Source organism: Hypomesus nipponensis, chromosome 5 (assembly GCF_054491055.1).
Source record: "Hypomesus nipponensis isolate SF chromosome 5, ASM5449105v1, whole genome shotgun sequence".
Taxonomy (NCBI): Eukaryota; Metazoa; Chordata; class Actinopteri; order Osmeriformes; family Osmeridae; genus Hypomesus; species Hypomesus nipponensis.
The window spans coordinates 195,382-217,806 of NC_140365.1; the positions used below are offsets into that span (position 1 = coordinate 195,382).

The following is a 22,425-nucleotide window of genomic DNA, read 5'->3' on the forward strand; positions in this document are numbered from 1 at the left end:
TCCCTTCCTCCTTCTCTCCCCTCCCTCCCTCTTTCCCCTTCCTCCCTCCCTCCCTCCTCCTCCCTCTCCCCTCCCTCCCTCCTCCTCCCTCCCTCCCTCCCTCTATCCCCTCCCTCCCTTCTTCCTCCCTCATCCTCGTGTCTCCTGCACTCCTTATCAGCTCTCCCCAATCTTCCACCCAGAGAGAGATCACCACAATAACAAGAGTCAATTATCTCACTTGCGATTGGTCCTAATTTGCATCTTAAATTTGGCTGTTTTTGTCTGCTTCCTGTCTGCTTCCTGTCTCTTCCTGTCTGCTTCCTGTCTGCTTCCTGTCTCTTTGTCTCCTCTTCCTGTCCCACCTGGCCTCCCTGGGGGTTGGGCTCTCAGGATTTCAGGAAGCAGGTCAACTGTGAGGTGGACCAGAGGTTTCATGTAAGTAGAATGAAAGGATGTGATCTACATCACATTTGACCTTCATTGATCCCTTTTATGCAGCGTGATGTACTCTACTGCAAATAGAATCTTTCAGTGGTCAGAGTTAAGGAATGGGAGTGGAGGAAGGGAGGGGTTAGATCTACCCCCCCACTCCCCCACCCCCACCCCCCATCCCCCCACCCCACTCAGCAACAATGCAGAGTATTTTCCAAGTGCATGCTTCTCCACTGATTTCAGACACACTTGGGGGGGTAATTATTAGTGTTGCCTGGTGTAGCAGGCTGGATGGATGCCAGCCTTTCCCCCTGCCCCCAGCCTGCTTGCTCTCTTCAGGCAGAGAAGAACAGACCTGATGAGATAATCACCCTCTCCTCCTACCTCCTCATTATCTAGCTTTGTCATGAGGGGCAAAACTCCCCCTGTGAGCCCCAGCCAGCCTCCACACCTCTACTGCCCCACTGTGGCCTTGGAAAGTGAGGCTAGCTTTGCTAGGGTGTTGGGCCTAGGGTTAGGGCTAGGGTTAGGGAACCCTGTCCCTCCAACACCACACAGAGCCACACCTGCAGCCTCTTCTGTTAGGATTGGAGCTAGCGAGTGTGTTTTAGCATCCAACTGCATGTTGATTGACCGTGCGGACTGCTGTCCTGGTCTCCCCACACCTCCCAGTATTCTAGAATGTTCTGGCGTTCTACTGGTTCCGGGGGTAATTGTTATGGTTTATTCATCCCTCAGTATGTAGCTGTTACTGCTGTGTCTGTGGATGGAATCACCTTTTGTTTGAATTAGCAAAAAACAGGGTACACCATGGTTGGCGTGGCGACGGGAAAGCAGCTCACTTTTCCCAGACAATAACCGCCTAATTGCAAAACACACTCCCCAATTTAGACCTTGGAAAGAGGCGGGAAACGGTTACAATTAAAGGACATAATGTGTTTATAGTGGCCGGTGTCTGGCTGCCAGCGTTGCCGTGGTGTTAGGCGTGTAATTAGGCAGGTATTGTATGTACAGGCAGCTGTACTCCTCATCAGGGTGACGGCCTGGGTTAGGGTCATCCTGTAATCCTGTTTGGCTGTAGCTCCTACAGGAGAGGGAGTCTCACCAAAGCTGTCGACGCTCTGCCTGTGGTCCAGCGTCAGAGAGCCCTTTCACAGCCTGTAGTGAACCTTCTAGAGAGAACAGCCTGTAGTGAACCTTCTAGAGAGAACAGCCTGTAGTGAACCTTCTAGAGAGAACAGCCTGTAGTGAACCTTCTAGAGAGAACAGCCTGTAGTGAACCTTCTAGAGAGAACAGCCTGTAGTGAACCTTCTAGAGAGAACATCCTGTAATGAACCTTCTAGAGAGAACAGCCTGTAGTGAACCTTCTAGAGAAAACAGCCTGTAGTGAACCTTCTAGAGAGAACAGCCTGTAGTGAACCTTCTAGAGAGAACAGCCTGTAGTGAACCTTCTAGAGAGAACAGCCTGTAGTGAACCTTCTAGAGAGAACAGCCTGTAGTGAACCTTCTAGAGAGAACAGCCTACTGACGTGTGGCTGCCAGTAGAGTAGAGGTAGAGACTAGTCAGATTCTCACCCCTCCTGTCACCATATCCTGAGCTGGGAGCTCCATGTCCAGATGCTAATGTGTTTAGTTAGGGTTAGCATGTGTTTAGTTAGGGTTAGCATGTGTTTAGTTAGGGTTAGCATGTGTTAAGTTAGGGTTAGCATGTGTTTAGTTAGGGTTAGCATGTGTTTAGTTAGGGTTTGCGTGTATGTACTGCTCAGAGCTCTGACTGTCACTAACCTCAAACACCCTGGAAGGGTGATGATGTGTCACCTGAACATGTTTGTAACTGGTATTATTTCTCTCTCTCTCTCTTCTTTCTCTCTTATACAGAGAGAGTTCCCCAAGTTCTTCACCTTCCGTGCCAGAGACAAGGTGAGTGTGCTCTCCCAGTACAGACAGACAGGTGAGGGTTTGGGGTCTCTCCAGTGTGGTCCTCAGCAGCAGGGTCTCTCTCCATCCTGATCATTGATGGTGGTGTCCAGGTTGTTGCCAGGTTCACTACAATGGCACCACCAAACTTCATTAAAGTAATGAACTATTTAATGATGTCCCCCATTGAAGAGAAATGACACGCATTAGCAGGCTGAGATTGCAGATTTCTCCTGCCTCGTGCTGTTTGTGGCTCTGGGCCAGGACCCCTCCTCCCTGAAGGTGAGACAGCTCCTCCAGTGAGATAAAGGAACCCTGAAGAACCCAGGAGAGAGGGTTAGGTTTCAGGCACCAACCTCCTACAAGGGAACCCACAAGGGGACTTTCTGTGGAGGAGACCCCTCTCTCCCTGCTGTGTAGGACTGTGTGGTTGTGGTCTGACCGTGTGGTTGTGTTCCAGTTTGAGGAGGACAGGATCTACCGTCACCTGGAGCCGGCTCTGGCCTTCCAGCTGGAGCTGAACCGCATGAGGAACTTTGCCCTGACCGCCATCCCCTGTGCCAACCACAAGATGCATCTGTACCTGGGCGCTGCCCGCGTAGAGGTGGGCACCGAGGTCACGGACTACCGCTTCTTTGTGAGGGCCATCATCCGCCACTCAGACCTGGTTACCAAGGTGAGGAGTGTGTGTCTGGGTGTGTGTGTGTGTGTGTGTGTGTGTGAGTGTCAGACTGACTGTCCTGTGTCTTGTCCAGGAAGCCTCGTTTGAGTACCTCCACAACGAGGCAGAGCGGCTGCTGTTGGAGGCTATGGATGAGCTGGAGGTGGCGTTCAACAACACCACCGTCCGTACAGACTGCAACCACATCTTCCTCAACTTTGTCCCCACCGTCATCATGGACCCCTCCAAGGTGGGCTGGGTTCCCCTGGGGGGCTGTGTGCTGGCTGGCTTGTGGCCTCCAGCATAGACAGGTTCACACACACACATGCACTCACACACATGCATGGCTGTTAAAGTAAATGACTAAATCATGGAACTGATGTCCCTGGGTATGTGAAGCTGTTTGCACTCATGCTGCCCCTGTATACCAGATCGAGGAGTCTGTGCGCTCCATGGTGATGCGCTACGGCAGCCGGCTGTGGAAGCTGCGCGTGCTGCAGGCCGAGCTGAAGATCAACATCCGGCTGACGCCCACGGGGAAGCAGATCCCCATCCGGCTGTTCCTCACCAATGAGTCTGGATACTACTTGGACATTAGCCTTTACAAGGAGGTCACTGACTCCCGCACCGGACAGGTGGGGCCCAAAGACCGTCAGGTGGGGCCCTCACACACACACGCACACACACACACACCATAGAACACTCATCCCTCACCAGGATTAGGTGAGGGAGAATACACGGTATAAAAATAAATACAACTTGCTCGCAAATTAATTAATGTAATGGGGAGCTACTATTAGATACTAGTGTTCTTTAGGGACACCTCATCTGTAGCCCCGCTTTAGCTCTGAAGCTCTGATTGGCGTCGCAGGGAGTCAGAGATAGCTAGCAGCACTAAGGACGAGTGGTGAGTGGTGGCGACCCACAAGAGATAGAGGACCCGCCGGCTTCTTTAAGATCACAAGTTTGGGAAAACTTTGGTTACCCAGTCAGTTACAGTAGTACAGGTGAGAGAGTGGTGGATAAGACAAGCGCTGTGTGTCGGCGTTGTTCAGCAGTTGTGGGCTATGTGAGTGGAAATACAGCTAACATGCTAACACATATAACGCATCTGGCCTGTGCTAAATTACTGAAATATCCGACACCATCACCCAGGTGCTCCAATCACTGTAACGAGACAAAAAAAAATGTCCAACTTCTCCTCCCTACAGTGCTTAACCAGCCTTTAGATACACATACAAATAGGGCCAGAAAAATCACTGAAGCAATCTGAATGTTCATGTAATCTTCAATGTGCCGTATTCACTCGTAGAGGAACCTGGTTTGTTTAGCTTTTCCCTCCGTTGTACCGAACCGTGATGTCTGAACCGCGGTATTAACCGAACCGTGACTTCAGTGTACCGTTCCACCCCAGAGCACCTGGGATCATCAGTCTAGATTGCTCCATCCCTCCATGTCTGTCTAGGAACGGGGATGTTGGGTCCCTGTGGCCGTGTCACTGACTGGCCCTGTGGCTGGTCATTGATGGGGTGTGTTTATGGTTGTGTTGGTAGAGATTAACTGATTAACTGACTAGATGGAGTCACATGGCTGAGCGGTGAGGGAGTCGGGCTAGTAATCAGAAGATTGCCGGATCGATTCCCTGCCATGCCAAATGACGTTGTGTCCTTGGGCAAGGCACTTCACCCTACTTGTCCCTTCACCCTACTTGTCCCTGTTCATACTGTAAGTCGCTCTGGATAAGAGCGTCTGCTAACTGACTAAATGTACATGTGACTGCTCCTGTAGATGTGTCAGTGGAGATTAACTGTTCCTGTTGTGTTCCTGTTGTGTGTCTGTAGTGTGTGTTCCTGTTGTGTGTCTGTAGTGTGTGTTCCTGTTGTGTGTGTGTGTGTGTGTGTGTGTGTAGTGTGTGTTCCTGGTGGTGTGTGTGTGTGTGTGTGTGTGTAGTGTGTGTTCCTGGTGGTGTGTGTGTAGTGTGTGGGTCTGGTGGTGTGTGTGTAGTGTGTGGGTCTGGTGGTGTGTGTGTAGTGTGTGGGTCTGGTGGTTTGTGTGTGTGTGTGTGTGTAGTGTGTGTTCCTGGTGGTGTGTGTGTGTGTGTGTAGTGTGTGTTCCTGGTGGTGTGTGTGTGTGTGTGTGTAGTGTGTGTTCCTAGTGGTGTGTGTGTAGTGTGTGTTCCTGGTGGTGTGTGTGTAGTGTGTGGGTCTGGTGGTGTGTGTGTAGTGTGTGGGTCTGGTGGTGTGTGTGTAGTGTGTGTTCCTGGTGGTGTGTGTGTAGTGTGTGGGTCTGGTGGTGTGTGTGTAGTGTGTGTTCCTGGTGGTGTGTGTGTAGTGTGTGGTGTGTGTGTAGTGTGTGTTCCTGGTGGTGTGTGTGTAGTGTGTGTTCCTGGTGGTGTGTGTGTAGTGTGTGGGTCTGGTGGTGTGTGTGTAGTGTGTGGGTCTGGTGGTGTGTGTGTAGTGTGTGGGTCTGGTGGTGTGTGGGTCTGGTGGTTTGTGTGTAGTGTGTGGGTCTGGTGGTGTGTGTGTGTGTGTGTGTGTAGTGTGTGTTCCTGGTGGTGTGTGTGTAGTGTGTGGGTCTGGTGGTGTGTGTGTAGTGTGTGTTCCTGGTGGTGTGTGTGTAGTGTGTGGGTCTGGTGGTGTGTGTGTGTAGTGTGTGGGTCTGGTGGTGTGTGTGTAGTGTGTGGGTCTGGTGGTGTGTGTGTAGTGTGTGGGTCTAGTGGTGTGTGTAGTGTGTGGGTCTGGTGGTGTGTGTGTAGTGTGTGGGTCTGGTGGTGTGTGTGTAGTGTGTGGGTCTGGTGGTGTGTGTGTAGTGTGTGGGTCTGGTGGTGTGTGTGTAGTGTGTGGGTCTGGTGACTGACTCGTCTTCCCCCCTCCTGTCCAGATCATGTTCCAGGCGTATGGGGACAAGCAGGGGCCCTTGCATGGCATGCTCATCAACACCCCGTATGTCACCAAGGACCTGCTGCAGTCCAAGCGCTTCCATGCCCAGTCTCTGGGGACCACCTATGTGTACGACTTCCCTGAGATGGTCAGGCAGGTAGGACCCTCCACAGGACCAGGAACATCACTGCTTCACTCCTCAGTCATGGAGATCCATCTCTCTGTGTCTCTGTCTAGATATCCACCTGTCTGTCTGTCTGTCTCTGTCTCTGTCTCTCTGTCTTTCCCCCGCAGGCTCTGAAGAAACTGTGGCACTCCTGCCAGTCCCAGGCCCACTTGCCCCCCTGCCCCCTGCCCTCAGAGCTGCTCAGCTTCACTGAGCTGGTGCTGGATGCTCAGGGCCAGCTGGTGCAGATGAACCGCCTGCCCGGGGGCAATGAGGTGAGCAGCGTTGCCACGGTCACTTGGTCACCATGGCTACCTAAACACACCCGGGACCCTATCATACTTAAAAAACCACAAGTGCTTGTTTATGAGCTTGAGATCCTGGTGCTTGATATAAGTGTTTTCTAATAGGTAATAATGCCTATGCTTTAAGATGCTTATTAAAATGTGTGTGTTTATAAGACTAACCTACCAAGGCCTTATTAGCTATTTACTGATGCTGCAAGAATGTGGATCGACCTGCCGTCTTCTTGGTGTTTTTTCACTTGAGGTTCCTGTTGTTTCGTGTGTGACCCGTAGGGGTCTCTGTGCTCCAGTGTAACTGCAGGGTCATCGTGTTATAGACCCACATACTCTAGCATTCCTTATCTGTAGTTGCATATAACAGGTTTCCCTTCAAAACGTCAATTACACAGCATGGTAAGGTTAAAGTGTGTAACCCTTACACAATGTGGTTAGGGTTAGAGTGTAACCCTTACACAGTGTGGTTAGGGTTAGACTGTAGCCCTTACACAGTGTGGTTAGGGTTAGTGTGTAGCCCTTAAGGCCGATTTATACTTCTGCGTTTTTACGCACACGCACACGAGGAACGCCCCCTCCGTCAAAAAATGGCCTCTGCGTGTCCACTCGCAGAGCTCTGCGTGCGCCTTCTGATTTTCCTGACTGTCCGTCTGTCCGTGCGTCTTTTTACGGATACCCCTTGGCTATGATTGGTCCGTATTAAGAACCGTTTGCGTCAGGGGTGGGGGCGGGGTTGCCGCGACCAACAAGAGAACAGAATCCTTTGACCGCCATTGTTGTAAGTTTTTACAACTCTTATTTCAGCTAAACAGTACATGTAAATCAGCATCTGAATTAAAATGTGACGAGAAATGGGCAGTGTAGTTGCTGAAAATGTGCTTATTTTATTGATGAAATGGTTCATTTGTTCATCTGCTCCGACCTTTCGATAACCTAGCTAGCATCGCAGTGCAGCGTCATCTACTGTTCTGGCTGTGAATTGTTTTCAACAAACAGAGCCAACGGAGTAGTATAAATTCAACCAGTCTGTCCGACTCCGTCCGACTCCGTGCGTGCGTCTGTCCGTTAACGGAGACGCAGAAGTATAAATCGGCCTTTACACAGTGTGGTTAGGGTTAGTGTGTAGCCCTTACACAGTGTGGTTAGGGTTAGAGTGTAACCCTTACACAGTGTGGTTAGGGTTAGTGTGTAGCCCTTACACAGTGTGGTTAGGGTTAGAGTGTAGCCCTTACACAGTGTGGTTAGGGTTAGAGTGTGTGTAGCCCTTACACAGTGTGGTAAGGGTTAGAGTGTGTGTAGCCCTTACACAGTGTGGTTAGGGTTAGAGTGTGTGTAGCCCTTACACAGTGTGGTAAGGGTTAGAGTGTGTGTAGCCCTTACACAGTGTGGTTAGGGTTAGTGTGTAGCCCTTACACAGTGTGGTTAGGGTTAGTGTGTAGCCCTTACACAGTGTGGTTAGGGTTAGAGTGTGTGTAGCCCTTACACAGTGTGGTTAGGGTTAGAGTGTGTGTAGCCCTTACACACTGTGGTTAGGGTTAGAGTGTGTGTAGCCCTTACACAGTGTGGTTAGGGTTAGAGTGTGTGTAGCCCTTACTCAGCGTTGGTGTCTCCTCCCCCAGATCGGCATGGTAGCGTGGAGGATGACCCTGCGGACTCCAGAGTACCCGTCAGGGCGTGAGGTGGTCGTCATTAGCAACGACATCACGCACAAGATTGGCTCGTTCGGGCCCCAGGAGGACGCTCTGTTCCTGCAGGCCTCGGAGATGTCCCGAGCCAGCGCCATCCCACGCGTCTACATCGCTGCCAACAGCGGCGCCCGCATCGGCCTGGCGGAGGAGATCAGACACATGTTCCATGTGGCCTGGCAGGACCCAGCTGACCCCTACAAGGTCAGGGTTCAGTAGGCAGGGTGATGTTTGATGATATTCACAGCATTCAAGGCGGAACTCTTTTCACAAGACTTCCATTTGACATGAAATCCAGTAGATCTCTACATGCATCTGATAACCGTAGCAGTCATCCTCAGCGAGCCACATTCCTTCATTCCTCATAAAATACTTCTGAATGACCTCTGACCCTCCAGCCCTAACATAGACTTCCTGTCTCCCCCAGGGCTTCAAGTACCTGTACCTGACCCCCCAGGACTACAAGAAGGTGTCGGCCCTCAACTCTGTCCACTGTGAGCATGTGGAGGACGAAGGAGAGTCCAGGTGAGACCTGCAGCAACCCTCACCTCCACACTCATACCTAACCCTCACCTCCACACTCATACCTAACCCTCACCTCCACACTCATACTTAACCCTCACCTCCACACTCATACTTAACCCTCACCTCCACACTCATACTTAACCCTCACCTCCACACTCATACTTAACCCTCACCTCCACACTCATACCTAACCCTCACCAGGTCATGATGTCAGATGTCTCCTCCCCCGCAGGTACAAGATCACTGACATCATTGGCAAGGAGGAGGGGCTGGGGGTGGAGAACCTGAAGGGTTCTGGGATGATTGCAGGAGAATCCTCTCTGGCCTACGATGAGGTCATCACCATGAACCTGGTACACTGGGCCTTCCTGTGTTCTTCGCAAATATACAGACACACACGCATACATACAACCCATTTTTCATCTGACCCCTGACCCCTGACCCCAGGTGACCTGCAGAGCCATAGGGATCGGGGCCTACCTGGTGCGGCTGGGCCAGAGGACCATTCAGGTGGACAACTCTCACATCATCCTCACTGGCGCCGGAGCGCTCAACAAGGTAGAAACCAGGAACCCAGCATAGTTTCTCAACAAGGTAGAAACCAGGAACCCAGCATAGTTTCTCAACAAGGTAGAAACCAGGAACCCAGCATAGTTTCTCAACAAGGTAGAAACCAGGAACCCAGCATAGTTTCTCAACAAGGTAGAAACCAGGAACCCAGCATAGTTTCTCAACAAGGTAGAAACCAGGAACCCAGCATAGTTTCTCAACAAGGTAGAAACCAGGAACCCAGTGCGCCTGGTCCAGTGTTTCTTGGCTGTAACTGTCAGCATATGACTATAGACTTGGAAGGGTGTGTGAGGCTGTGTGTGCAGTGTGTGCAGTGTGTGAGGCTGTGTGAGGCTGTGTGTGCAGTGTGTGAGGCTGTGTGTGAGGCTGTGTGTGAGGTTGTGTGTGTAGTGTGAGGCTGTGTGTGCAGTGTGTGAGGCTGTGTGTGCAGTGTGTGAGGCTGTGTGAGGCTGTGTGTGCAGCGTGTGAGGCTGTGTGAGGCTGTGTGAGGCTATGTGTGCAGTGTGAGGCTGTGTGTGAGGCTGTGTGTGCAGTGTGAGGCTGTGTGTGCAGTGTGAGGCTGTGTGTGAGGCTGTGTGTGCAGTGTGAGGCTGTGTGTGCAGTGTGAGGCTATGTGTGCAGTGTGAGGCTGTGTGTGAGGCTGTGTGTGAGGTTGTGTGTGTAGTGTGAGGCTGTGTGTGAGGTTGTGTGTGCAGCGTGTTTCAGACAGCTTGAGATCTGTCCCCTTACGAGCATTAGATGAACGTGGGAGGACAGATAGCAGGTTATTATATTCCAGGTTATTTCCTGTGATTGTTCTGTGTTTTTAAGAGGCCTGTGATGAGACGCTAATGTGTGCTGTGCACCGTCATCTGGGAGCCGTTGATTGTCTCTTTAATTCATGCAGTTAACTAATCTGCATTTTAATATGATGTTCCTCTATTAATATTTATTAGACGGTCATGCCATTTATTTTGTGGTTAATTCTGGTGAAGTTAGTGGGAGGAGCCATGCTTGAGTGTTTGGGGGTGTTCTGAGTATGTGCATGAGGGAAGCAGTGAATAAGCCCTCTGACTGGTGGAGATCCTCTGAGATGCTGCAAACAGTCCATCTGACTTGGAGACAGACAGACAGACAGACAGACAGACCTGTGTCTTGGATCTTGGCTGTACCTTTCACCAGTTACCAGTATATCCAGCTGAGCAATCGGACTCCCTCTCCTCACCTTCCTCCTCTCTCTCTCTCTCTCTCTTTTCTTTCTCTCTCTCACTCTATCTCTCTCTCTGTCTCTCTCTCTCTCCTCCCCCCCCCCCCCCCCCCCCCCCCCCAGGGATAATGGACAAAAAGGCGTGAAGTTCTTATTTGCATAGAAATAGCGTTAGACCCGAGGCAGGGGCTAGGGAGAAGGATACATCATTTGTCTCCAATCAGAATGAAAAGTTTTGCTGAGGCAGAATGTTTTCTCTCTGTGTGCTGTAGCAGCATTGGCTCCTCCCCCTTCCTCCCCCTTCCTCCCCCTTCCTCCCCCTTCCTCCCCTGTCAATGAAATTGACATGACTCCATTCCAAAGATCATGACAAATTGCAGCGTTACAAAATACAACATGTTTGATTCAATTTGCAAATTTTGCTGGAAGCGTGTGTGTGCGTGAGCATTTGAGTGTGTGTTGGTGTCTGTCTGTTATTTCTGTGAGTTGCAGCATGGTAAGGTTAGCAGGTCTCCTCTGGATAAAGGAGAGGAAGCCTGTAGCTGGCCTGACAGCGTCCATGGCCGTGGGTAAGGTCTGTCCACCGGACAGGACAGGGGAGGACAGGCTGCAGGGGAAACCTGCCTCTATGACCCTGATGGGCTCATCCAGAGAACTGTTATCTCAGTCTCTGGTAGAAATGTCTCACATCTGGACAGTGACTGGATAGTAACAAGAGGAAGGTATACCGCAGTTGGCTTTGATAGTCTGATGACTCTCTCCTGTCGCCCGGCCGTGAGTCAGCCTATCCTGGTGACTGCGGTGATTTCCAGGGTGACAGGCGGGGCTGACTGCTTTAGGAGAGAGGCCCAGATTTGTAGCCTTGGAGATAACCGTTAACGGTAATAAAAGTCAATGATAGCCGGTGTGTGTTTGTGTGTGTGTGTAGGCGGTATTGATCCACATGTCCTCAGGACCACACACACGTTGGTAAATGTTTTGACAGGTGTGTGCTTTCCCCCAGGTGCTGGGCAGGGAGGTGTACACCTCCAACAACCAGCTGGGTGGAGTGCAGATCATGCACAACAACGGTGTGACCCACAGCACGGTGTGTGACGACTTCGAGGGTGTGTTCACCCTCCTGCAGTGGCTCTCCTACATGCCCAAGGTACCCTAACCCTACCCTAGCTACCCCTAACCCTGCTGTAGTGTCTCCTACCTGTTCCAGATGTAATGACTTGTGTTTTGGATGTTTCCAGATGTGATGACTTGTGTTCTGGATGTTTCCAGATGTAATGACTTGTGTTCTGGTCTGGATGTTTCCAGATGTTATGACTTGTGTTCTGGTCTGGATGTTTCCAGATGTGATGACTTGTGTTCTGGTCTGGATGTTTCCAGATGTGATGACTTGTGTTCTGGTCTGGATGTTTCCAGATGTGATGACTTGTGTTCTGGTCTGGATGTTTCCAGATGTAATGACTTGTGTTCTGGATGTTTCCAGATGTAATGACTTGTGTTCTGGATGTTTCCAGATGTGATGACTTGTGTTCTGGATGTTTCCAGATGTAATGACTTGTGTTCTGGATGTTTCCGGGCTGTAGTGTGCGTCCAGTCCAGTGCCCATCCTCAAGGCCAAGGACCCCATCGACCGGCTGGTTGAGTTCCTGCCAACCAAGGCTCCCTACGACCCTCGCTGGATGCTGGCTGGCCGCCCCAGCCAGAGTAAGTCTTACTGTGTCTGTCTGTATACAGTACTGTCTGTCTATACTGGTTAGATATCTGATATCTGGTTACATTTCACTGATTTTGGACACTCATCAATACAGTAGTGCAGCAGAAGATCAATGATCAGAAGTGGTTAAGGTGAACACTAACCCAGGTTAACACTAACCCTAAAATTGTGTGCTCTCTATAATCATAAAAATGCATATTAACATAGATTATAATATTTTTCTACCTCTAGATTCTCCCCCCATTTGATATGACATCTATTACATATCTTCATATATGAATGAATGAAAACCTTTATTGCCCCGAGGGGAATTTTTTCTGCACCAAGAGCTTGAAAACAGATACATTCAACACTGCAGACAGGAAAGTACTGTGGACATGACATAATTTTTAAAAAGCACTGCGATACATAAAAATGCAAGAATAAAACAATACAAAATACAACTGAAGGCCTCAGAAATAATTTAGGAATAACTTTAAAAGGTCAGCAGGTCCAGTACACAATAAAGTGCATAGTGCCAGAAAGGATAAAAAAGATACAATTATATAAAAATAAAAAAAGTATAATGTATGTAATATATATCATTTCACATGGTCAGTATGTCTGGCATCTCTACATTACTGTAGCACATCAGGGAAACTCCCCCACTTTGTCAAGGACACTTATCACACCGTTGTCATATTATTAAGACTTCTGTCACATCATCATCACTCACACTGCAGGTTCAACTGTTGGAGGCTTGTGGCCCCCATGCCACCATTACTCTGTTGGTGCCATGGATGAGGGATAGGAGTTTGTGTGTGACGGATCAGAGAGACAGACGGGTCAGAGAGAGACAGACGGGTCAGAGAGACATGGGTCAGAGAGACAGACGGGTCAGAGAGAGAGACATGGGTCAGAGAGAGAGACATGGGTCAGAGAGAGAGACATGGGTCAGAGAGACAGACGGGTCAGAGAGAGACAGACGGGTCAGAGAGACAGACGGGTCAGAGAGAGACAGACGGGTCAGAGAGAGACAGACGGGTCAGAGAGACAGACGGGTCAGAGAGACAGACGGGTCAGAGTGACATGAGTCAGAGAGACAGACGGGTCAGAGAGAGACACGGGTTTAGAGAAAGAGAGAGACGGGTCAGAGAGAGGTACCATCCCGCTACCCTGTCTCTGGAGGAGGGATAGCAGGAAATGGATGTTTCATGTTTTCCAGCAGGGCCACAGCCTGCCCTTCCATATCACTGTTATCAAGGTTATGGCTTTGGGGGGCAGCAGTCGGGTCTGTAGCGGGGGTAGACTTAACACAGGAGTTCTGTAGAACGATGCTGGCCTCTCTTCCAAGAGGGCTGAGGACTGGGCCTTTTTCCAATGTTTTTATTCTTGTAATTTCTTCCCTCTTTCCCATCTCTCTCTCTCTATCTCTCTCTCTCTCTCTCTCTCTCTCTCTCTCTCTCTTCTCCCCACCCCCCCCCCCCCCCCCACCAGCTCCTAAGGGTTCCTGGCAGAGTGGCTTCTTTGACCACGGCTCCTTCATGGAGATCATGCAGCCCTGGGCTCAGAGTGTGGTGGTGGGCAGGGCCAGGTGAGGAGACACACACACACCTGGCTGACCCTGGGGCCCTCCACAGTGTGCCCCGTCTCATTGATGACTGACCTGTGACCTCTCCCTTCCTAGGCTGGGGGGCATACCCACGGGAGTGGTTGCTGTGGAAACCAGATCAGTGGAGCTGTCGATCCCGGCCGACCCGGCCAACCTGGACTCAGAGGCCAAGGTATTGTGTGTGTCCCCCCCCCCCACACACACACACTCACAGACACACACTCACAGACACACACACACACACACACACTCACAGACACACACACACTCACAGACACACACACTCACAGACACACACACACTCACAGACACACACACTCACAGACACACACACACACTCACAAACACACACACACACTCACAGACACACACACTCACAGACTCACACATATAGTGGAACAACAGTCATAGTGTAATCAAAGTGTAACTGTATGTTAGTATGTTCTGACCCTGTGTGTTAGCATGTTCTGACCCTATGTGTTAGCATGTTCTGACCCTGTGTCTTAACATGTTCTGACCCTGTGTGTTAGCATGTTCTGACCCTGTGTGCTAACATGTTCTGATCCTGTGTGTTAACATGTTCTGACCCTGTGTGCTAACATGTTCTGATCCTGTGTGTTAACACGTTCTGACCCTGTGGGTTAGCATGTTCTGATCCTGTGTGTTAACACGTTCTGACCCTGTGTGCTAACATGTTCTGATCCTGTGTGTTAACACGTTCTGACCCTGTGTGTTAACACGTTCTGACCCTGTGTGCTAACATGTTCTGACCCTGTGTGCTAACATGTTCTGATCCTGTGTGCTAACATGTTCTGATCCTGTGTGCTAACATGTTCTGACCCTGTGTGCTAACATGTTCTGATCCTGTGTGTTAAGATCATTCAGCAGGCGGGCCAGGTGTGGTTCCCAGACTCGGCTTTCAAGACTGCCCAGGCCATCAGGGACCTGAACCGAGAGGGGCTGCCGCTCATGGTGTTCGCCAACTGGAGGGGCTTCTCAGGGGGCATGAAAGGTACCTGCAGCCAGGAGGGGTGTGTGAGTGTGTGAGTGTGTGAGTGAGTGTGTGTGTATACAGTACATGCAGCTCCTAACCCCTCCCCCAGACATGTACGACCAGGTTCTGAAGTTCGGGGCCTACATTGTGGACGGTCTGAGGGAGTACCGGCAGCCGGTGCTGGTCTACATCCCACCCCAGGCTGAGCTCCGGGGGGGCTCCTGGGTGGTCATAGACCCCACCATCAACCCCAGGCACATGGAGATGTATGCTGACAAGGACAGCCGGTGAGACTCCACACAGGACTGGCCTGGTCCAGACAGACAGGGGGTCAGACAGACAGGGGGTCAGACAGACAGGGGGTCAGACAGACAGGGGGTCAGACAGACAGGGGGTCAGACAGACAGGGGGTCAGACAGACAGGGGGTCAGACAGACAGGTTGATTCCTGAGGCTTATGTTTGGATATAAATATCCTTGTCATTCATCTGTGGATCACATGCTGAAACTCAGGTCTTAATCCACAACAATCATCTATCTTTGTTTATTTCTTCATCTCTCTCTCCACCTCTCTCTCTCCATCTCCTCTTCATCTCTCTCTCCATCTCCCTCTCTCTCTCTCTCCACCCTCTCCCTGCCTCTCTCTCTCTCTCTCTCCACTTCCCTCTCTCTCTCCAACCTCCCTACAGAGGTGGGGTTCTGGAGCCAGAAGGAACAGTGGAGATCAAGTTCAGGAAGAAGGATCTGGTAAAGACCATGAGGAGAGTGGATCCTGTCTACTCAGGCCTGGCAGAGAAGCTGGGTAAGTCCTCTAGCTACCCACAACATCTATCTTTGTCTCTCTCCTCCATCTCTCCCCTCGCTCCCCTGTATCTTTCCCTCTGTGTTTCAGCAGGACGGGTATATCTGATAGGGCACGTCTGCTGTAATTCCCTGTCACTCCTGTTCTATATCTTGGCGGGGTCAAAGGGGGACTGGGGGGGTTAACTGATTGGCTTTAATACAAATCAATCTGGGCTGTCATCAGCCAGGGGTTGTGATGGAGGCAGAGACAGTGTTGCTCCGAGCTGGTCAGTCAGAGACTGAGAGGAGAGCTGCAGGTGTTAGCGCACACCAGCCTGGCCGCAGAGAGTGGCCAGCAAACCCTTTCACATGTTCTGCAGTGTTTCCTCTATGTTGATTTTTGCCGTGGCTTCATTTGATCAAGATCAAATGAAGCAGACGGTGTACATGCTTTCGAGTGGCCTACCTTAATCTATAGGCTAGGCTACTGACCATTTACAATAAGTTATGCCAATTATTAATTGGCAGAATTTATGCCATTTAGAACATACTTTGAGTGTAAGGTGGTGGAAGTATACTATAACTTTGTTTCGGCGGGTGGGGGAGGGGCAAACAAAACAGCAAAAAAAATCCACCGTTAGTCATCCTCCTCTTCTTCCTTCCTGTTTCCCTCCCTCTCCTCCTGTCCTCCCCCTCCTCCCCCCCCCCCCCGCTCCTCCTCCCTCCTCCTCCAGGAACCCCAGAGCTGAGCCAAGCTGAGAGGAAGGAGCTTGAGTCCAAGCTGAAGGAGCGAGAGGAGTTCCTGCTCCCTATCTACCACCAGGTGGCGATACAGTTCGCTGACCTCCACGACACGCCCGGCCGCATGCAGGAGAAGGGCGTGATCACTGTGAGCCCCACTTCCTCCGCACACCACACATACTTCCTGTCTGGGGACATGAAAGATGCGATAGGCAGGCTGTGTTTTTGTTTGTGTGTGTTTTTACATGGGATGTTTTATGATGCAATCTGTGCTCACACATGAGGAAGGGTGATAGGGTAGTATGAGAGTTGGCCCAGCCTGTAGTCACAGATGTCTGGCTGGCTGGCTGACTGTGTTGCTGGCTGGCTGTGTTGCTGGCTGGCTGACTGTGTTGCTGGCTGGCTGGCTGTGTTGCTGGCTGGCTGACTGTGTTGCTGGCTGGCTGTGTTGCTGGCTGGCTGGCTGTGTTGCTGGCTGGCTGGCTGTGTTGCTGGCTGGCTGTGTTGCTGGCTGGCTGACTGTGTTGCTGGCTGGCTGGCTGGCTGGCTGTGTTGCTGGCTGGCTGGCTGTGTTGCTGGCTGGCTGTGTTGCTGGCTGGCTGGCTGTGTTGCTGGCTGGCTGGCTGTGTTGCTGGCTGGCTGGCTGTGTTGCTGGCTGGCTGACTGTGTTGCTGGCTGGCTGGCTGTGTTGCTGGCTGGCTGTGTTGCATCCAGGGAATAGAGTGTTCCAAAGTCACGCAGCCTGGGAGACATGTCTTTATAATGACCTGGTGATGCCCTGGTCCATCACCCTAACCCTGCCCTGGTCCATCACCCTAACCCTGCCCTGGTCCATCACCCTAACCCTGCCCTGGTCCATCACCCTAACCCTGCCCTGGTCCATCACCCTAACCCTGCCCTGGTCCATCACCCTAACCCTGCCCTGGTCCATCACCCTAACCCTGCCCTGGTCCATCACCCTAACCCTGCCCTGGTCCATCACCCTAACCCTGCCCTGGTCCATCACCCTAACCCTGCCCTGGTCCATCACCCTAACCCTGCCCTGGTCCATCACCCTAACCCTGCCCTGGTCCATCACCCTAACCCTGCCCTGGTCCATCACCCTAACCCTGCCCTGGTCCATCACCTCAGCAAGCACAGAACATCCGCAGCCACACACACACACACACACACACACTCTCTCGCTCACACACACACACACTCTCTCTCTCACACACACACACACTCGCTCACACACACACACACTCTCGCTCACACACACACTCTCTCGCTCACACACACACACACTCGCTTACACACACACTCTCTCGCTCACACACACACTCTCTCGCTCACACACACACACACTCGCTTACACACACACTCTCTCGCTCACACACACACTCTCTCGCTCACACACACACACACTCGCTTACACACACACTCTCTCGCTCACACACACACTCTCTTGCTCACACACACCCATTCTCCTGCCACATTAATCGTCGTGTTCCAGGAGGTGACCTGCTCCACAGTGACATCATTCAGTCTCCTCATCACCGCAATAAGACTGAAATCAAATATCTGTCTGATAGTGGACCTGAGCGGGTGAGGAACACAGGCTGACTGGGAGGAGACAGGTCAGGAGGCTGACTGGGAGGAGACAGGTCAGGAGGCTGACTGGGAGGAGACAGGTCAGGAGGCTGACTGGGAGGAGACAGGTCAGGAGGCTGACTGGGAGGAGACAGGTCAGGAGGCTGACTGGGAGGAGACAGGTCAGGAGGCTGACTGGGAGGAGACAGGTCAGGAGGCTGACTGGGAGGAGACAGGTCAGGAGGCTGACTGGGAGGAGACAGGTCAGGAGGCTGACTGGGAGGAGACAGGTCAGGAGGCTGACTGGGAGGAGACAGGTCAGGAGGCTGACTGGGAGGAGACAGGTCAGGAGGCTGACTGGGAGGAGACAGGTCAGGAGGCTGACTGGGAGGAGACAGGTCAGGAGGCTGACTGGGAGGAGACAGGCATCTCTAGACGATCTTGAGCGACTGTGAAGCAATCTAGATTGATGCTACGCAGCCCTGTAGAACATAGAACCACAGTCCTTCCTTGGAACAGTGTTGACTGGTACTCTGCTCTCCCTCTCACCCCCCCCCTATGTCCCCTTCCCTCCCCTTCTCTATCTCCCTCTCCTCCCTCCCATTGTCTCTCTCTCCCCCTACCCTTCCCCTTGTCTCTCTCCCCCTCCCTTCCCCCTCTCCTCCCTCCCCTTGTCTCTCTCCCCCTCCCTCCTCCCTCTCCTCCCTCCCCTTGTCTCTCCCTCCCTCCCTCCCTCTCCCCCTCCCTTCTCCCCTTGTCTCTCTCCCCCTCCCTCCTCCCTCTCCTCCCTCCCCTTGTCTCTCTCCCCCTCCCTCCCTCTCCCCTCCCTTCTCCCCTCTCCTCCCTCCCCTTGTCTCTCTCCCCCTCACTCCCCCCTCTCCTCCCTCCCCTTGTCTCTCTCCCTCTCCATCCTCCCTCTCCTCCCTCCCCTTGTCTCTCTCCCCCTCCCTCCTCCCTCCCCTTGTCCCTCCCTCCCTCTCCTCCCTCCCTTTGTCTCTCTCCCCCTCACTCCCTCCCTCTCCTCACTCCCCTTGTCTCTCTCCCCCTCCATCCTCCTTCTCCTCCCTCCCCTTGTCTCTCTCCCCCTCCCTCCTCCCTCCCCTTGTCTCCCCCTCCCACCCTCCCTCTCCCCCTCCCTTCTCCCCCTCACTCCCCCCTCTCCTCCCTCCCCTTGTCCCTCCCTCCCTCCTCTCCTCCCTCCCCTTGTCTCCCCCTCCCTCCCTCCCTCCCTCTGCTCTCTCCCCTTGTCTCCCCCTCCCTCCCTCCCTCCCTCCCTCCCTCCCTCCTTCTGCTCCCTCCCCTTGTCTCCCCCTCCCTCCCTCCCTCCCTCTCTCCCTCCCTCCCTCTCCTCCCTCCCCTTATCTCCCTCCCTCCCTCTCCTCCCTCCCTCCCTCTCTCTCTCTCTCTCTCTCTCTCTCTCTCTCTCTCTCTCCCTCTCTCCCCTTGTCCCTCCCTCCCTCCTCCCTCTCCTCCCCCCTCAGGACATCTTGGAGTGGAAGACCTCACGTCAGTTCTTCTACTGGCGGCTGCGGCGCCTCCTTCTGGAGGACACAGTGAAGAGGAAGATCCAGCAGGCCAACACAGAGCTGACCGACGGGCAGATCCAGGCCATGCTGCGCCGCTGGTTCGTGGAGGCTGAGGGGGCCGTGAAGGTGAGCCAGCCTGTGTGTGGGTGCTGTGTGGGTGCCCTGTTCCTCTGGAGGAGCACCTTTCCTGGGGTGCTGGGGGAGATGGGGCCTGCATACCCTGTTCTAATGGTGGAGTATCTTTAGAAGTGTTTTGTTAGCTAACACATTCCTCCAATCAGGGTCGACTATCTTAAGCCACAATTAATCTGAGCCCTGGCACGTTCAGATAGGAGAGCAACACGCTGTTTCTTAATTAAAAGCAAACGGATTAAAAATGATTAATAAGGGCATTAAATGTTCTTGCAGGATACAAGCAGGAGCGCTCTAACCAGTGTGAGGCCATTAACACCCCCAGCTTCAGAAGCCCTGTCTGGCAGGCAACAGAGAAGGCTGAACTCATGAATATGTATTTTTCTGTATCAGGTCCAGTCAAACAGGCATCAGTGGCCTGCTTTGTAGAGCTCAGACTCTCTCCTGAAATGAAAGATTTCCTTGTTGTTTTATTCCTTTTATTATTTTATTAGTTTGTCTGTTTATTTATTTATTTGTTAGATTTTTTTCCTTGACTCTGTTAAAGTCAAGCAGGTTCAAAAACCAGAGATTAGAGAACTAATGGATATTCTCCTGTTTGAAAACAGTTGAATTATAAACTAAGCTGCCCCCCCCTCCACACACACACACACACACACACACAAACAGGCACTGTACTCCTCAGCTGTGTGTGTGTGTGTGCGTGTGCAGGCGTACCTGTGGGACAGTAATGAGGAGGTGGTGGAGTGGCTGGAGCGACAGCTCTGTGAGGACGAGGGTGCCAGGTCAGTGGTGGACGAGAACATCAAGTACATCCGGCGAGACCACATCCTCAAACACATACGCAGGTTAGCCTCTAGCCTGGGGTGCTGTGTGGGGGTGCTGTGTGGGGGTGCTGTGTGGGGGTGCTGTGTGGGGGTGCTGTATGGATGCTGTATGGTGGTGCTGTGTGTGGGTGCTGTGTGAGGGTTTTGTGGGGGTGCTGTGTGGGGGTGCTGTGTGGGGGTGCTGTGTGGGGGTGCTGTGTGAGGGTTTTGTGGGGGCGCTGTGTGGGGGTGCTGTGTCAACAAGTGGGACTCCACAGAGGGTCCAGACCTGTGTCAGCCTGTGTACTTACTGCTCGTTCAAAGAGAGAAATCCAATCCTCCTAACCTCCCTGTTTCCTTCCAGCCTAGTGCAAGCCAACCCAGAGGTTGCCATGGACTCCATCGTGCACATGACCCAGCACATCTCTCCCACGCAGCGGGCCGAGGTGGTGCGCATCCTGTCCACTATGGACGCCCCAGCATCCTCCTAGAGGGCCCCGCCCAGGCCCCCCCTGCCACAAAACTAGGAACCCCCAACCACTCATTCACTGGAACTGCTGGAAACTGGGTCTGGAGTGTCCACTTGTCCACCAGGGCTGAGCTGTTACTGAAGGGGCTGTTACTGATGGGGCTGTTGGCAGTGATTATATAGGGGGGAGAGACGGTGGAGATCTACTGGGGCCTGAATTTACTCATGTCTTACATGTCTTAGTGTTGTATGTATGTAAGTGTAATTGAAAACTTGTTCAACAAGCAAAGTGGGGAAACAAACTGGTTATAAACCAACTATAAATGGTTACTAATGTGGATTACTGAGAAGCCAGTGTGATGCGATAGAAAACAACAATTGACATGCATTGTGCCTCATCAGCAAGCCAGAAGCTTTCAGTGCATGTCTCAAAAGGAAAGCTACTTTTCAGATAGACCAAGGCTGCTTTAAACAGGTCGAGAGATTTAATGGAACTTACCTTGAATATGGAACTGACTTTGAATATGGAACTGACTTTGAATATGGAACTTACCTTGAATATGGAACTGACTTTGAATATGGAACTGACTTTGAATATGGAACTGACCTTTGAATATGGAACTGACCTTTGAATATGGAACTGACCTTGAATATGATCTAGTTCTAGATTGCTGGGAGGGTCAGTGGGAGCTGACATGGGAGCTCTTGATTATGGTCAACCACAGGAGAGAGGTGGGTCTGCTTGGCAGGGGAGGTGTTAGCGGGCTGGACAGAAGAGAGCCGCAGGATGCAGGGAGCTCACCCCATTCAGATCCAACGTCCCCTCAGGTGTCCTGGAGTTAAAATCCAACGCCCCCTCAGATAGACAATTAACCAGTTGTCAGCTGTCTAACCCTGGCTAACTCTAATCCTGGCTAACTCTAACTCTGGCTAACTCTAACCCTGTTCCACCCCAAGGCAACTTGCTTGGTGGAATGGGACACACTACAGCTGGGTGGAGCATGGGTGATGGGCCCACTGTAGCTACTATTCATTATCTATTCTCACTTAAAGAATCTGGAGGGAGAAATAAACTACGACCTATTCAGTTTTGTTACTTATTTAGAAAATAATTTTAAATATCATGGTGACTAATTTATTACGTCAGTCATAAAGGAACACGGTACTATACACTAACCCATCAGGTTCGAGGTTCTGCGAATTAGTTTTTATAATTTTCTGTAGTAATTTTTTGACATTTTTAACGTTCTGTATGTAACAAGCTTTTTTCAATCATGACTTTCCAAGGAGAAAATGAGAGTACCGTGTGTAGCATGCACCTGGTGAGGTCTCTGTGGGAGGATGATGCATCCTGGGAACTGTAGTCCCTTGCTCAGAAATGGAGGCCAGATGTGCCTGAGAGTTGCAGTAACGTACCATGATACTTGATTCCATTAGAAGTCTAAATGTATTTTTGCCTTTGCTGAAGAAGCGGGAAACTCATTTGGAATGGATGTATGAACTGGAGTGTGTGTCGTCCTGTTACAAATGAGGTGATTGGCCGATGGGAGGGAGACTGTGTTTATGAACTCTGTTTTAATTTAATAAAACAAACTTAACTTCCAGTTCATAGTCGTCTCAGTTCCTTCAGCCGATACGTCGTTCCCGTGGTAACGACACTCCTCGGCGAGATCACGGATCTCCAGATTTCGCAATCACGGCAGCAGCGCCTGCTGCGGTAATCTAGACACGGCAACGTGAAGTCATTTACCAGTTTTAAACTTCAACCGTCTTAGGAGGGATGAAGATGATCAAACAA

The 22,425-nt window shown here is 51.6% G+C and overlaps 1 protein-coding gene across 5 annotated transcripts in view; it reads left to right on the forward strand.

Moving 5' to 3' along the window:
• acaca (acetyl-CoA carboxylase alpha) overlaps positions 1-22,231 on the forward strand; it is a 40,864-nt gene extending 18,633 nt beyond the window's left edge. For 3 of the 5 annotated variants that reach the window (XM_084698085.1, XM_084698082.1, XM_084698083.1), the window contains 22 exons: positions 373-417; positions 2,294-2,335; positions 2,793-3,008; positions 3,088-3,243; positions 3,425-3,649; positions 5,874-6,029; positions 6,167-6,313; positions 7,957-8,226; positions 8,450-8,547; positions 8,780-8,900; positions 8,995-9,105; positions 11,307-11,450; positions 11,884-12,004; positions 13,491-13,587; positions 13,681-13,777; positions 14,482-14,617; positions 14,709-14,886; positions 15,288-15,400; positions 16,116-16,270; positions 19,176-19,346; positions 20,064-20,200; positions 20,523-22,231. In XM_084698085.1, coding sequence (XP_084554211.1) covers positions 373-417; positions 2,294-2,335; positions 2,793-3,008; positions 3,088-3,243; positions 3,425-3,649; positions 5,874-6,029; positions 6,167-6,313; positions 7,957-8,226; positions 8,450-8,547; positions 8,780-8,900; positions 8,995-9,105; positions 11,307-11,450; positions 11,884-12,004; positions 13,491-13,587; positions 13,681-13,777; positions 14,482-14,617; positions 14,709-14,886; positions 15,288-15,400; positions 16,116-16,270; positions 19,176-19,346; positions 20,064-20,200; positions 20,523-20,649 — 3,063 coding nt within the window. In that variant the 3' untranslated portion in view covers positions 20,650-22,231. The remainder of the gene's footprint in view (positions 1-372; positions 418-2,293; positions 2,336-2,792; positions 3,009-3,087; positions 3,244-3,424; positions 3,650-5,873; positions 6,030-6,166; positions 6,314-7,956; positions 8,227-8,449; positions 8,548-8,779; positions 8,901-8,994; positions 9,106-11,306; positions 11,451-11,883; positions 12,005-13,490; positions 13,588-13,680; positions 13,778-14,481; positions 14,618-14,708; positions 14,887-15,287; positions 15,401-16,115; positions 16,271-19,175; positions 19,347-20,063; positions 20,201-20,522) is intronic. The other 2 variants (XM_084698084.1, XM_084698086.1) reach the window with 1 other exon arrangement.
• The last annotated feature ends 194 nt before the right edge of the window (positions 22,232-22,425 follow it).